Raw genomic sequence first — 15,873 nt, 5'->3', positions numbered from 1 at the left:
GTTCAAATCCCGGTGTCCCATATGGTCCCCCATGCCTGCCAGGAGCTATTTCTGAGCAGACAGCCAGGAGTAACCCCTGAGCACCGCCAGGTGTGACCCCCCCCCCCAAAAAAAAAAAAAAGAATGTCTTAATAGGAACAGTTCTCAGGAGGATATTCCTGATTATTGCTTTTTTTTTTTTTTTTGGCAGGGGGTACAGTCCATTAGAAGCACTTTAAAGTTAGAAACAGTGACTGAAAGTGTTACACCAGGATGAAAGTTTTACAGAGATATTATGTTCTATCCATTGCAAAAGCCAAGGAATCTCAGGCTTCCTGTAGACTCCTGAGCTTCCAATGTTGCTTTACTCTTCTCCATCCTCTCACCCTTCTCCCTCCCCTCCACCTGACTCTCCCAGCAGGATGGTCCATGTCTGCTGGTGCTGGCGGTGGGGGGCACTGCCGCTGCTGCTCTTGGCTGTCACGGTGAGGGAGTCATGGCAGGCAGAGGAGAAAACCTGCGACCTAGTAGGAGACAAGGGGAAAGAGTCGGAGAACGAGCTGGCGCTGCTCAAGAGACTGAAACCACTGTATGACAAAAGGTAAGTGTGAAGAAAGTGGGAGGACCAGGAAAGGCCACTTACCTGTTGGTCCCTTTCTTTGGCCATAGTAGTTCGCTCGCTGGCTTTTAGAACACTGAGCAGGTTCTTAACCCAGCAGTTGGCAGCCTTGTGCAGTTCTCATTTGCAGAAGCGTTTCACTGCACAGTCAGCTCAGATTTCATGCCAATTCTTTTTGTTGTCATTGTTGTTGCCAAAAAGACAGGGTGTGACTATTATGTGAACTTTTCTTCTTTCCTTTTTTTTTTTCTGGCCACACACTATGGTGCTCAGGGATTGCTCCTGGCTCTACACTCAGGAATTACTTCTGCCGGTGTTTGGGGACTTTACAGGATGCAGAGGATCAAACCCAGGCAAGCTCCCTACCCGCTGTACTATTGCTCTGGACCCTATTTGAAGCTTTTCTAATCTTGACAGTATTACTTAAAAACTGGGTGCTTGGGCTGAAGCAACAGTACAGCAAACAGGGTGATAACCATGCATGCGACCCACCCCTATTTGATCTCAAGCACCCCATCTGGTACCCCCATCAATGCAAGAAGCAGTCTTGAGTAATCCCAGGAGTAAAATATAGCCAGGTGTAGCCCAAAACTAAACAAAGCTATGATTCTGCAGAGGCTTCAGTAATGTGGTAAAATGTGGGACCTGTTTTCAAGACTAGACCACAAAGAAAGACCATCTTGAAGGTGTTAAAAAGCATTAAATCAGGGCCCAGAGAGATAGCACAGCGGCGTTTGCCTTGCAAGCAGCCCATCCAGGACCAAAGGTGGTTGGTTCAAATCCCGGTGTCCCATATGGTCCCCCGTGCCTGCCAGGAGCTATTTCTGAGCAGACAGCCAGGAGTAACCCCTGAGCACCGCCGGGTGTGACCCAAAAACTAAAAAACAAAAAACCAAAAAAACAAAACAAAACAAAACAAAACAAAAAAAAGCATTAAATCAGGGGCCAGGAGTCAAGTGCAGCCATAAAGGCACATGCCTAGCGAGTGCCCGGCCCAGGTTCAATTCCTGGAGCATTATCAGATACAGTACGGAGGACTCCAGGCACCATTGGGCAGGTTTCCCTGACATTGCAGGGTCCAAGCAGCACCGCATACTCAAGTCCTCTTACCAAGCAGATGGCCCCCCATGTGGGACCTGTGGGATCCCTAGAGTTCCTCAGCACCACTTGGGAGACCAAACAAAAAGTATTATGTCATGGGAGCCAGAGAGATTGTACAGGGGTTAAAAGCACTTGCTTTACATATGGCTGGTCCCAGTTCAATTCCTAAAAGCACCAGGGCTTTCTCTTGAGAACGAACCAAGAATAAAAATGGGGGTGAGATAAGACCTGGGTCTCTCTTCACATTGAAGATATGTGTGGAGCAAGTGAGGTGGTTTCTTCCTTGCACAAACAGCATTGAGCATGCTCGATAATAAAACAGTCCCCAAGGGGCGGAGACATAGCACATTGGTAAGGCATTTGCCTTGCACACAGCTGATCCAGGACGGACAGTGGTTCGAAACCCAGCATCCCATATGGTTCCCTGTGGCTGCCAGGAGCAATTTCTGAGCACAGAGCCAAGAGTAACCCTTGAGCGTGACCAAGTGTGACCCTCCCTCTTCCCCCCCCAAAAAAAAAAAGTTCCCAGATTTTCTGCCATCCCTGGTCAGGAGGTGGAGTTTGGTCATCCATGATGGGACTTCTGTTGTTCTTGTTTTGAGGGACCGTACTTGGAGATGCTTGGGAGCCTCAGGCCACTGCAGGAGGTTGGGTGGGGAGCAGGTCCCAATGGTCTTTTTTGCACATGGCCCTACCGTCACTTTCAGGCTCCATGTCTGGCTACTTACTCCAAGAATACAATAGTACACTAGCAGTATATGTGGCATGTTTCCAGAGCAGGAGTTTGAGGACTGTTTTTACATTAGCTGCCTTCCTGTGGTAGTCTGATCAGGCACATAGGCCTCTGTATGTCATCATCCATGGGGGGATGTTAAGTCCGTGTTTAGGGACTTAGAGAGATCTGTTTTCATAGAGAATTGGCAAACAGTATCTCTAAGTGGTAGGCAGCATTCAGAAGGATTTAGTGTTTGTTTTTGGCCCACACCCAGCGAAGCTCAGGTATTACTTCCAGGTTCTGCACTCCAGAATTATTCCTGCTGGTGCTCAGGGAACTAAATGGGGTGGCAGGGATTGAACCCTCGTGCAAGGTAAGTGCCCTGCCCACAGTGCTATTACATTGGCCCCCAGATTTCAAATGTCTGACCGGGATTGGGTGGTATGTTTGGCTCTGTCGCTAGGATCATCTGAAGGTTGTGTCTATCTCCTGCGCCCATAAAATCATTCCCCATCACACTGACCCTTTTCTTTCTCCTCCATCTCCTTCCAGCTTTGAGAGCACTGTCGGTCAGGGATCAGACACATACAGTTATACATTCAGGGTGTGCCGGGAAGCCAGCAACCACTCCACGGGGGCCGGCCTGGTGCAGCTCGACAAAAGCACTGGGAAGGAGACTGTGGTGGGGCGACTCAATGAGACCCACGTCTTCAATGGAAGTAAGACACCCCAACCCCTTTCTAATGACTCGAATATTTAGGCCTCATATCAGTCGGTCAGCGTCTCTGACTCTTCTATAAACAACCCCACAGATCTAGCGCTCTCTCACTGCTGACACCCTGGCTTGGGACGCTCACACCTTCGTTTTTAAATGAGTGAAAAATGAACAAAAACAAAAATCTAGGGAATTCTATAATCTGTAGCCCTCTGAGTCACCCAGATTCTTCACAAGTTTGGGGGGGTTTTTATTTTTGGTGCTCGGAAATAAATGCCATCACCATTTTTGCTAATTGAATTTTAAGGGGTCAGGTCTTTTTTTTTTTTTTTTTTTCCCCTTGGCAAAACATGTGCCATGGTGGTTTTACTGAAAAGGTATAGAGTACTATACTGCTGGGAAAGATCATGTGAGTCTCCGTTATTTCCATATGGAGTTAAATAACCCAACAATTGAATGCAGATTGTGCTCCTATAATATTAGCAAAGTGGAGCCCGGAGAGATAGCACAGCGGTGTTTGCCTTGCAAGCAGCCATCCAGGACCAAAGGTGGTTGGTTCGAATCCTGGTGTCCCATATGGTCCCCCATACCTGCCAGGAACTATTTCTGAGCAGACAGCCAGGAGTAACCCCTGAGCATCGCCGGGTGTGGCCCAAAACAAAACAAAAATATTAGCAAAGTGTTTTGAGTCTTGGGTTCAGAACTTCAGCCAACTCCTCATATTCCCTTAGAACTTTGAAACATCATTTGCCTTTTTCACTGTTTTTTTCATGGCCCTCCCCCCAAAAATATCGGAAACAATCTCATTTCACCTCATGATTGCTAAATCAAACGATACTTTGTGAAACAAACAATACCCAAGAAAAATTTTCTAATCCTCCTAAAAACTGGTCACTTTTTTTGGGGGGAGCCACATGGGCAGCACTCAGGGGTTACTCCTGGCTTTGCACTTAGAAATTGCTTCTTGCAGGCATGGGGGACCATGTGGGATGATTGGAAATCAAACCCGGGTCCATCCCAGGTCAGCCACGTGCAAGGCAAATGCCCTACCACTGTGTTAACGCTCCAGCCCCAAAATTGGTCACTTTAAGTTTCTCTGCAGCTCTTTTGTAATTGCGGGTTTTCCCATCCCTAGCCAGTAATTCAACCTCATTCGATGTTAGCAGGTATTCCAACCACGGGTTTCAGCACTGTTGCCCGCTCTTAATATGGAAAATGAAGATTCTTCTCTCACAAGGGTTTGGTTCTCAATTTTCTCAGTGGAGCCCAAAGCAGGCTTTGGCTTTACTTCGTCTTCCTGATGAGTTACTGTACCTAGAGCTACTTTCCCTGAACTGTTGTGACCTGCCTCTGGTGTTTCCAAAGCCCTTAGCTGTTTTCCTTGTCCATCCGCAGGCAACTGGATCATGCTGATCTATAAAGGGGGGGATGTATACGACAATCACTGTGGCAAGGAGAAGCGCCGCGCGGTGATCATGATCTCCTGCAATCGGCACACCCTAGCGGTGAGGCACTGGAGGTGGGGGCCATCTTTCTTGGAGCCCCAGATGCATTTGGGTAGTTACAAGGAAACTAGAAATTTCTTTCCTTCCCTATCATCTTCCTGTATCCATGGCATATAGATTATGGAACAGGCAGAAGTCATGTTTTGGGGATTTGCTGGGCAGGGGAGTGAAAAAAGGAAAAAACCTCCTTTCATCCTTGTGTCCTGCCCTCATATCATCAGGCAAATTTTAACCCTGTGTCGGAGGAGCGAGGGAAAATCCAAGATTGCTTTTACCTCTTTGAGATGGACAGTAGCTTGGCCTGCTCTGCAGAGGCCTCTCATCTCAGCGTGGGTGCCATCCTGCTGATCACGTGAGTGCCCCCTCCCTCAGCTCTCCAAACTGGGTGGGGGAAGAGTGTAAACCTGCTTACATTCTGACTCTGCAAACATTCTAAATGAGATTGAGGGCTGCAGTTCTCAGGGTAGGATGCTTGCCTTGCACATGGCCAACCCAGGTTTGATCCCTAGACCTATGTATGGTTCCCCCCCAGGCCTGACCAGGAGTGAGCACAAAGCTGGGGATAAGCTTCTAAGCACTGCTGGGTATGGCCCCAAAGTTGGAGGTGGGGGGTTGGAGAGCACAGCATACTGTATAGTGTTTGCCTTCAGACATTGACCCAGGTCTGATCTCTGGCATCCCATATATGATCAACCTCATACATTGCAGGAGTAAGCCTTGACAACAGTCTTCTGTGGCTCAATTCCCAGTCACCCTCCCCACCTAAAAAAAGATTTGACTATTTTATCTCTAATAGATGCTAAGTACTCAGGACTTATTCCTATCTGCAATCAGGGATCACTCCTGAGTGCTGGGGGACCGAATCAAATGCCAAGAATCAAACCTGGGTTGGCCTCATGCAAGGCAAGTGCACCAGGCTGAACAATTTTCAATATCCTGTTAAATTATTAGAACGTGAAGGGAAATATAATGTATAATCTTGGCTGGAAGCCATCTGTGTCATTTTCTTTTTCCTGAGCCTTTTAGGGCGACCCCTACTGGTGGTTTGGGGCTGGAGCAATCAAATCGGGTGCTATTCCGTTGAACTACCCCCTAGGGGTCTCTGATTTTTTTAATATTGCTCTTCCTTGGCAGGTTTGCGTCGTTAGTTGCTGTCTACATCATCGGAGGGTTCCTATACCAGCGATTGGTGGTGGGAGCCAAGGGCATGGAGCAGTTTCCGCACTTGGCTTTCTGGCAGGATTTTGGCAACCTGGTAGCAGTAAGTAACAGACTAATTTAATCCCCCCCCCCCAAGAGTGGAAGCCACAAAAACATCGATCATAGGGGCCGGGCGGTGGCGCTAAAGGTAAGGTGCCTGCCTTGCCTGCGCTAGCCTTGGGCAGACCTCGGTTCGATCCCCCAGTGTCCCATATGGTCCCCCAAGCCAGGAGCAACTTCTGAGCACATAGCCAGGAGTAACCCCTGAGCGTTACCGGGTGTGGCCCAAAAACCAAAAACATCGATCATATCTGAGTCTTTGTGGCCTTGCTAAATTTTAGTTACTTCGATTCTCTGGAAGGCTCTAGATAAGGAAATTGAAAATTATTAAGGTGTTTTTCCCCCTCCTGTTAACCCCAAATGCAGTATTCTTGGAACTTTCTTCATTGTCCCTGGGTGGAGGGAACATGACAGAATTTTTGCTGAATTCTCATTCTCAAGCCGCAGGTGCTTCCCTTACATTGAGGGATTCAGATGGTTATTTCCTTCCTGCAGGACGGCTGCGACTTCGTGTGCCGGTCAAAGCCTCGCAATGTGCCTGCTGCCTACCGTGGCGTGGGGGACGACCAGCTGGGGGAGGAGACGGAGGAGAGGGATGACCACCTACTGCCCATGTGATCACTCTGGCTCCCCAGACCAAACAAAGCCTCAGCATCCTCTGCTCCTGTCTCATCTCGCCCAGACACTGCTTGCTTTCCAGTCTGCTCTCCGTTTACCTCTTCTCACTCAAAGAATGCTTTCTCTCCGTGCCTGTCCCTCAAGGGGGCTAGTGACAGACAGGGAGACCTGGAGGGCTTTTGACAAAAAGCCACCACACTATCTCTTGAATAGTTTTGGTGAACAAAAGGGTAAGATGGCAGGTTCTTCTCCCCCCACCCCGCCACGCCTTTGTTTTTAAAACATCTTCATAAAATTTTTGAGACACTGGATTTCTGTAATTAAAAAAAAAGGCAACATAACATTAATTCAGATTTAATTGCTTTCCTACTGCTACTCTGCCCTGCAGTTAAGTCTTCATGAGAATTGCAATGCCATTTCTTGCTGCTTAGAAAAGTGATCATTTAATAGGATCCAAGCATTGGCATCCAGTCTGAGCCTGAGCTTTGGGAGATTTAGTTCTCCCAGGAGGGAGAAAAAAAAATGTGAAATTTCTTAAAATCATGGGATCATGGTACAGCACCTAAGGTACCTCATGTCACTTACTGGCATTGGAGTGCTTCACAGTGGACTTGGGTACTGGTGCAGACGTAGCCAAGCTGCCTAGTGTAGAAGTCAGTCCAGTGGCTTCATATGGTAAGGATTCCAGAAAATGGAAGCCTCGTTAGCTTATAGTTGGACCTCCAGGCTGACTTGTCATCAACTTGCAGTAAAAGCTGGCCAAACCGCCTTTTTACTTTCTAGTAAGTTGCCCTCTGCTGGTATTTCTGAACATGCCGCTTGCTCTTCATTAGCATGTCATCTGACCTTTTACCTGCTCTTCTGGAAAAGGAATGGGGATAGAGGTGGGCCTGCAACCCCTAGGGCCTTCCTCTGGCTCAGGGGCCTGGCTCCCTGCCCACTCTTGAGTGGGAGGTTTTCGCGCATTTGTTCCTGAGCCTCCCTAGTAGGCCAGGTCCCGAAACTTGGCCTCTCTGGCCTTTCTGAAACAGTGTGCCTGCAGGCCCCTGAGAACATGGCGCCACTGGTCACAGGTTGGCATCAATAGGTGGGGCCTTTTGTAAGCCTTTAGAAAAGAAGATGAAGTTATTTCATATTTGGACTTTTAAAATACTATTGGAATATTTTTTCTTTTGAAACAGGGAAAATGTATAAAAGCATCTTTGTTTGCATCCTTTCCCACACTGATATTTTAAAATGGGGGGTGGGGGATGACAAAAACCCTGTACTTTTTGTATAAAAACATAAAAGATTTCAAAAAAATAAAACAAGTGCTGGCCTAGTCATTTGTGTGAAAGACGCAGGTAGAGATCTTGGAATGGAGTACAACAACTGAGACCAATTTTCTTCCTTTTACTGAGGAGGAAAAAAAAATATTTCCTATTTGTGTTGTATAAGGAATAGTGCCGGTGGCCGTTCTTATACCTGACCGCAGCCCCAGGCACTCCTGTTTATAAAGCTATAGGACTTGCAGAGTTGTGAAAAAGGAAGGCAGGTAGAAACCCAAGATGGTACAAGAGGGCAGGGGAATGCAGAATGACAAAAGCCGCTAGGTGCCAAACAGCCCCTGCAGCAAACCAGAATGATCTCGGAGGACCTTGCCCTGGGTACAGGAGGGAGACCTGGTGATAGATGCTGGGAAAATGGGCCCCAGTAACAGCCAGGAGGGGACGTGCCATCTTTTACTGCTTGTGTCCCACAAGCTCTAACACGTCCCCTCTTGCTTGGGGAGGCATTTCTCCCACTGCCTGGCCTTGGCATACTGGGTACCATCACCCCTTGCCAAACAAGCCCCGGGGCCCAACTCAGCTCCAGGATAAGGCGGGCAGTCCTAGTTCTCCTAGACTGCCTGGTTGACCATGACTGGCCAGTCTTGAGGACGGTGAGAGTTGCCAAGATTGTAGAAAACAAAGTAGAACCCAGAGAAAATGTCCAAGCTGTCGCCATTTTAGCACCAGCAACCAACCAACTCTTGGACTTGGTTCTCTTCCCTGTCCAGATGATCCACTCTCTGGAAGGCGCTCTTCCCTGTGAAGTCTGCCACGGACGGGGGCCAGCCCAGACGGTGGGGACATCAGCCCCAGGCTGGCTGAGCCAGAGCACCTCTTTAGGTCTCCTTGAGGACATTTATCTTGGCGCAGATCTTGAGGGCAGGGCCCAGCTTGAGGTTCATGGCACTCATAAGATGCTCTTCCTTAAGGAGCAAAAGGGCCTGTCCATCAATCTCCTGCGAGCGAAACTCCTCTGCGATCTCTTGGCATCCTAGGAGGCAATGTGGGAGGAAAAGCAGATGAGTCTACAAGGGAAATGAAGAGAAACAGAGCCCTCAAATGGGCCAGGGCTGGAGAAATAGAACAGGGAGGATGCTTGCCGTCCATGTAGCCAACCCAAGTTCAATCCCAGGAGCGAGCAAGCAACTGAGTGTGGCCCAAAAACCTCCCCCGAAATAAGTAATCTGGTACTGGCCAGTTCCAAAGAGGTGATCCTTCTCTAGGTAGAGAATAGTCAGTGATGGCAAACCTGAGAAGAAAAAGGACTGGGACATGCTTCGCATGCTAGAGACCTGGGTTTGAGTTTTGGCAACCCCACCCCAGCATTTAGAGGTGCAGCCCACAAAACCCCACCAAAATCAGGCAAAATGAAGCCACAGGCACTGGCTTATGAAAAACCCAAAACTAAAAAATGTTTGTTGACAGAAACAAATTATTCAACCATAGGGGGAAAAATTGACTCAAATGAGAAGGGGGAAGGGAAAGTGCAAACAGCTACATATTTTTTTTTACTCATAGCAGGCAGAACTGATTTCCTTTTCTATGAAGGATTTTGGGAAAAACAGAAAGAAAAAAAAATCCTCTCCCACCAGGGTGGGAGACACAGCACAGCACAAGCTAAGACCATTGCCTTGCATGCAGCCAACCCAGGTTCAATCCTGGAACCCTGATAATCCCTGAAGCACCACAAGGAATGATTCCTAAGCAGAAAGCTAGGATTCCAGACACTGCCATGTGTGCCAAAATAGTTTATGAGGAATCCTATGGGGGAAGGGGACATTGAGGAAGGCATCTGCCTTCCATATATCTGATTTAGGTTCAATTCTCCAGCAACCCACCTGGTCCCCTGAGCACCATGGAGTGTGACCCGAAAAAACAAAACAAAAATAATAAAAATAACCAGGTCTTGTACATGCTGACCCAGGTTCGATTCTCAGCACCCAAGCACTGCCAGTAGTGATTCATGAATGCCAAGTCAAGGGGCAACCCCTGAGCATTGAGTATGGCCCCCAAACAAAACAAAAATAATTAAAACCAATCCCAAGTCAAAGAGTGTAGGGTAACAACTGTTTCTTAATCTCCACTGAAGTAAATCCTTTATTTACGGTAATTATCACAACCACACAAACCCCAGGCCATTATCATTTGACACCAAGGGAAGGGACCTTCCTGTTTCGTTCCATCTTCATTCTATTTTCCCAGTGTCATGTCCATAGATAAAATGAAACCCTGGGGGCCAGAATAATAGTACAGAGGGTAGGGCATTTGCCGTGCATATGGCAAACCTGGGTTCAATCCTTGGCATCCCACAGGGTCCCTGAAGTACAACCAGAAGTAATTCGAAGTTCCAGAGCCAGGAGTAACCTCTGAACACAGCTGGATGTAGGCCAAACCTTGCCCTCCCCCGAAAATAAACCATACAATTTATTTATTTTGGGTCACACCTGGCAGTGCTCAGGGGTTACTCCTGATCCACACTCAGAAATAACTCCTGGCAGGTTAAGGGACCATATGGGATACCAGGATTCGAACCACCAACCTTCTGCATGCAAGGCAAATGCATTACCTCCATGCTATATCTCCGGCCCCATAAAAATTTTTAATGAGCTACTTATTAAAGTGTATGGATAATCACATGAAGACCTCACCTCAAATGTATGTAATGTATGCATGTGGTGGGGTGTGTGCATATGCTAAGTGCATCAAAAGCAACAAAGGGAAAATGGGCTCAGAAAAGTGACTGATGGAGACCATACAGCAGCTTCTGCCTCATGGGCCTCCGAAGGTGATTTGAATAAACACCACGATTGGGGAAGGAGCAATAGTACAACAGTTAAGATGTTTGCCTTACGTGACACTGAACAGGGCCTGATCCCACATTCCATATGGTCCCAAGTACTGCCAGGAGTATTTCCTGAGTGCAAAGCCCAGAGTGTCCCCTGAGAACCACTGGGTCTGGCACCCCCCCAAAAAAAAATTTTTTTTTAATTAAAACAAGAGTAGACCCTTTGGGCCCAAGGTAGTACAATAGTACAGAGGGTAGGGCACTGACTGGCCTTGCACTGAACTGGATCCAGAGTCAATCCCATATGGTTCCCTGAGTACCATCAGGAGTGATTCCTGAGCATGGCTGAGTCACCATTTTTGGGGTGACAACCCAGCCCAGATAACCTGAAAGTCAGTGGTGTGCCATCAGATCTGTCCAGGAGGGCCTACAATGGGACCTAGACCTAGACTGACCTCAAGAAAACAAGGGAGGGGGCTGGGCGGTAGAGGTAAGGTGCCTGCCTTGCCTGCGCTAGCCTTGGACAGACCTCGGTTTGATCCCCTGGCGTCCCATATAGTCCCCCAAGCCAGGAGTGGCTTCTGAGGGCATAGCCAGGAGTAACCCCTGAGCATCACCGGGTGTGGCCCAAAAACAAAACAACAACAACAACAAAAAAAGAAAACAGGGGAGGAGGGGGACAGCATGAAGCAGGAAGCACACACGGGACCCTCCAGCACCACAGTCCTCTGAGTACTGCCAGAAACAAGCCTCAAGCAGCTGGCAAGGCCCGCCCCACCTCAATCCCACACCACTGACTCTGTCCCCCGAAAGCCAAGCAGGCAGGGCAGGGCCTCTCGGTGCATGGTGACTACAGCCCTTGGTACCTTGTAGGGAAGCAATGAACTCATACACCTCCTCGACACTCCATCGGCTGGGATTACTGGACAGGAACACGGGGTTGATTCCATGTAGTTCTGGCGTAGGGGGAGCTGTGTTGGGGTCGCCCAGGTCCCGTTCCCCATGCCCAGCTCGCCCTGTCAATGGCCCCGGGGACGTGGGGGAGAGGGCTTCATCATAACTGGAATTATCCGAACCTCGGCTCGAGTCCTCTTGTCCCTACAGTGAAGAGAGCAAAACAGTTTGGTTCTAATAGCCTCCTTCCTCCCTCTCTCTCGCCCGACCACTGCGGATCTGAAGTGATACTGAGGGGGGTGGAAAAACTAATCTGCCACAAGTAAAAAAATTTGCCTTTTGGGGCTGTAGTGACAGCACAGCAGGTAAGGCACAAGCTTGCATGCAGCCAACCGACCTGGGTTTGATCCCAGGCATCCCATATGGTTTCTCAAGCCTTGTCAGGAATAATCCTAAAAAACATCACTGAATACAATCCAAAATATCATTCCCCACTCCCATCCTCCAAAACAAGAAAATTTCACCCTTCGTTTGCAAAAGGCCCAAAGTCACTGTCAAACTCTCAAGTTTAGACATCAAACTTCTCACTTAGCTGATTCCCCTGCTAGATGTCCTCTTCAACCCCTAGTGTATGGATTGAAGGGACCCCAGAACCCAAGACAGGAGGGAGACACAGGTTCTCAAAGGCTTTTAAGGAACTGCCCCATAGAAACAAGGGAGAGAAAGGGCAGCCAAAGTTCTGCAGGCGAAGAGGCCTGGGTTCAATTCCCCATACTGTGGGCACTGACCCTGCATACTAAGCAGGGCATTGGTGTGTGGCCCCCAAATCAAAGGGATAAAGAAGGTCACCCATCAGTCCAGGCTCACCCGGTGGCGTTTGCCCTGGATCTTGGCCCGGGCGATGTCTGAGGAGCTGCGGCGGGGCCCGCGCCGGCGCACACGCACGTAGTTGGCTTCTTGAAACTCTTTCATTTTTTTCCTCTTCAGCCGAAACTGGTGACTGCAGCTCACATTATACCTGCAGGCCAGGGTGGAAAGAAGATGTGCTTGGGGCACAAGGCCATGCTCCCCCAGGCCCTTGCAGGGGTAGTGGGGATACAGTCAGAGGTGAGATCTTTCGGAGATGGGACTGAAAGAAAGCAAAGGAGGCATAAAGCGGGCCCTGGGAAGGGCTGCAGTGCCACTGGAAGGAGCTGCTGCCAAAGAAGTTACGTCTTTTTTTTTAAAGGGAAAGGGTTTGGGTCACACCCAGTGGCACTCAGGGGTTACTCCTGGCTCTGCACTCAGATATAGCTCCTGGCAGGCTCAGGGGACCATATGGGATGCTGGGATTCAAACCTGGGTCTGTCCTGTGTTGGCCGCGTGTAAGGCAAACAATAGCGGTAGGCATAAGTTACCTCTTGGCGCAGGTCACGGAGCAGAACCTCTTGGAGCCTCGGAACTGTTCGGCAGGCGCATACTTCCCGCAGTACTCACACTTGAGGAGGTTTGCCTTCTTGTCTGGCTCTGTGAAGGACATTTCTGCAGGGTGGCCGGGGCTCTCTGCTTTCCCCAGTGCACAAATCCCCACAACTGGACTTGACTCTCAGGGTCTACCCCCCCCCCCAATAGATACACTTAACTGGGAAACCCCGTAACCAAGTTCCTACCATCTGGCCCTCTACAGTATTTCCGTCTCCCGAACTTTTACCTTCTAATACTCAGGGATCTTTCTGCACCAGATGTGATGTTGGGGAGTCCAACTGGGGTTGGCTACTATGTGCAAGACACTATAAATCCCGTTACTATCTTTCCAACCCCTACTCGCCCTATCTTTAAACCAAACCATTTTCATCTCAAATGACTGGCTTTACCCTAAGCAAGACACTATAAATCCCGTTACTATCTTTCCAACCCCTACTCGCCCTATCTTTAAACCAAACCATTTTCATCTCAAATGACTGGCTTTACCCTAATCCTTATACGTCCAGTTGGATTTCAAGCAGGGCTGCATTTCTGAACAGGAAAAAGGAACTAATTACTAGTATCTGGGAAGACAGACGAGTCGGGGCCCCACAAAGTTTTCAAAAGAGAAGGAAAATGTAAGTAACATCCCTAGATAACTAGAATGAAGAACTAAGAACAATCACACTATTTCTGGTCACCTCTTGATACATACATACATATACACACACACACACACACACACACACACATATATATATATCTCCTTAGAGTAAGTGATTCATCAGATTCCTTTAGTCTAAAAAAATAACTACCAAAGCTCGGTTCAATCCTGGGAATTAGATAAATAGTTTTCTCAGATCCAATGGCATTTCTAATGTGATTCTACATATTCTGGTATATGAGGTTTTCTCTGTAGATGGGCGTCATGTAATTCCCAATTTGATTTCTTGGGGGTAGGGGTGGGCAGTGCTCGGACAATTGAACCCAAGGCCTCCTCATAAGCAAGGCAAGCCCAGACTACTCCACCAGAAGTGTGTGTGACTATCCCACCAGAAGTGACATCTGAGCTCCCTGAAGGCTCTCCAGCAAGACTTACCAACAGACGGGCTGCTCCCTCCCATGGGCCCTGCCAACTGCTTCTCGTTCAGTCCTGTTGGGAGCCCCGTGGCAAGCGGCTTCTCGGACTCTTTCAGGATCTGAGAACAGGCCACCTGTCCCAGAGCCAGGTCACATTAGGTGAGGCCCTCCTGCCCTCAGATTCCCCAGGCAACTCCCACCCCTTCGACCTGCCGTGTCTGCATCTGACTTCAAGAATCTTCTTCCCCTAAATTCTAAGGCCTAAGTTCTGGCTTCTCGAACAGCAGCGTGGGGTCCAGAGTCTGAGCTGACTTCCTAGTATGACCTGTCTGCTCCTTCCTCAACTGCAGGGAGCCAATCTGGCTTTGCAACTTGGGGTCCAATCCTAAGAGAAAGTCCTATTACTTCTCTGCCCACAATCCTATTCCCTCATCTCATCATTCCAGCCTGAAAGGTCCAGTTCAACTTTCTCACTGGCCGCCCACATGTTCATGGTCTAGCCTGCTGTCTGTCTGTCTGTCTGTCTCTCTCTCTCTCTCTCTCCTTTTCCTTCCTTTCCTTCCCTTTCCTTCCTTCCTTCCTTTCCTCCCCTCCCTCCCTCTCTCCCTCCCTCCCTCCCTCCCTCCCTCCCTCCCTCCCTCCCTCCTTCCTTCCTTCCTCCCTCCCTCCCTCCCTCCCTCCCTCCCTCCCTCCCTCCCTCCCTCCCTTCCTTCCTTCCTGACCACCAGCAGCAAAATCCAACCCTTAGGTGCCGAGCCTGGGCTTTGATGCAGCAGCTCACCGGGAAGGGCTCAGCACCCTCCTGGATAACAAAGCCCTCGATGATGTGCGTGAGAATCTGGGGCTTCACAATGGCCTGCGGAGGTTTGGAGTCACCCATCTGTCTGGACACCATGGCGAGAGTCGGGGGTGGGGCTGATGGGGCAGGGGCCAAGGCGACCAGGTCACTGCCCGGCAGATTCACGTTCACACCGGTCACAGGTTCGGCTTTCTCTGGAGAAGAGACAGAGATTTCTGAGGAGATAGGAACGTGCTGGATAGGAACTTAGCCACCTCAGCCAATCTCCCTTTCCTCAGGAACACAGACTCACTGTTTTTTCTTTTTTGGTTTTTGGGCTACACCCAGTGGCGGCTGAGGGATCACTCCTAGCTCTGCATTCAGAAATCACCCCTGGCAAGCTTGGGGGACCCTATGGGATGACGGGAATGGAATCCCGGACCATCCTGGGTCAGCAGCATGCAAGGCAAACGCCCTACCGCTGTGCTATTGCTCAGGCCCCTCATGCTCATCTTTGACCCACAGTCCCTGTCTCCATGTCCACTCCTTCGCTCTCCTAGGCCAGGCTATCTTATAAGCATCTAGAGAACAGTTCTCTCCCATCAGGGCACACCACTATCCCCCGGAGTGGCGAGAAGAAAGGAAGACTTACCCCCAAAGCCACTCCTCTCCTCAAGAATCTTGGGGCTCTCTGCCACTGGAGATGGCTTGGCAGGAAGCATGGAGGCCAATGTAGGGATATCATCTCTCTCCTCCTCTGACTCGGCCTTGCGTTTGACGCCCAGTGTCTGGGGTTTGCCCTTAGATGTCAGGGAAAGCAGGAAATACAAACAGGCTGGTGAGCTAAAGTGACCAAGAACTGAGAAACTGTCTTCAGTCCCAGTGTGTAGCTGGCCTAAAGAGCACTTGAGTCCTGGTCCTGTCCCACACTGTAGCCCCCTCCCCCACCGAAATGTGATGTATCCATAGGGACAGAGGAAAAAAGAGCATCACTGTCCAGTTGTAACCTGGACCCCTCAAAAACTGATGTTTCTCCCAGGATGATGTGGGAGGTTGGGGTTCCCTTGATCT

At 49.2% G+C, this 15,873-nt stretch overlaps 2 protein-coding genes across 5 annotated transcripts in view; one reads left to right on the top strand and one right to left on the bottom strand.

Moving 5' to 3' along the window:
* Positions 1-370: 370 nt before the first annotated feature.
* M6PR (mannose-6-phosphate receptor, cation dependent) lies at positions 371-6,853 on the top strand. The gene is made up of 6 exons (XM_049772100.1): positions 371-580; positions 2,967-3,133; positions 4,525-4,634; positions 4,856-4,986; positions 5,769-5,895; positions 6,390-6,853. The coding sequence occupies exons 1-6, from the start codon at positions 402-404 to the stop codon at positions 6,510-6,512; spliced, it is 837 nt and encodes a 278-aa protein (XP_049628057.1). The 5' UTR covers positions 371-401; the 3' UTR covers positions 6,513-6,853.
* Positions 6,854-7,888: 1,035 nt separating this feature from the next.
* The window catches only part of PHC1 (polyhomeotic homolog 1), a 32,426-nt gene continuing 24,441 nt past the window's right edge, over positions 7,889-15,873 (bottom strand). For all 4 annotated transcript variants that reach the window (XM_049771964.1, XM_049771966.1, XM_049771967.1 and 1 more), the window contains 7 exons: positions 15,455-15,602; positions 14,806-15,017; positions 14,044-14,158; positions 12,899-13,007; positions 12,369-12,519; positions 11,474-11,705; positions 7,889-8,813 (listed from right to left, as the gene is read on the bottom strand). In XM_049771964.1, coding sequence (XP_049627921.1) covers positions 8,659-8,813; positions 11,474-11,705; positions 12,369-12,519; positions 12,899-13,007; positions 14,044-14,158; positions 14,806-15,017; positions 15,455-15,602 — 1,122 coding nt within the window. In that variant the 3' untranslated portion in view covers positions 7,889-8,658. The remainder of the gene's footprint in view (positions 8,814-11,473; positions 11,706-12,368; positions 12,520-12,898; positions 13,008-14,043; positions 14,159-14,805; positions 15,018-15,454; positions 15,603-15,873) is intronic.

This window comes from Suncus etruscus, chromosome 4 (assembly GCF_024139225.1).
Source record: "Suncus etruscus isolate mSunEtr1 chromosome 4, mSunEtr1.pri.cur, whole genome shotgun sequence".
Lineage (NCBI taxonomy): Eukaryota > Metazoa > Chordata > Mammalia > Eulipotyphla > Soricidae > Suncus > Suncus etruscus.
The sequence above is the reverse complement of the archived record's forward strand: the minus strand, read 5'-3'. Positions and strand labels throughout refer to the sequence as shown.

Bases quoted from the DNA above. Each gene is read 5' to 3' on its own strand.
- M6PR (XM_049772100.1), top strand. From the start codon at position 402: ATGGTCCATGTCTGCTGGTGCTGGCGGTGGGGGGCACTGCCGCTGCTG. The intron at 581-2,966 runs GTAAGTGTGAAG...ATCTCCTTCCAG, and splicing joins AAACCACTGTATGACAAAAG to CTTTGAGAGCACTGTCGGTC. The intron at 5,896-6,389 runs GTAAGTAACAGA...TCCTTCCTGCAG, and splicing joins ATTTTGGCAACCTGGTAGCA to GACGGCTGCGACTTCGTGTG.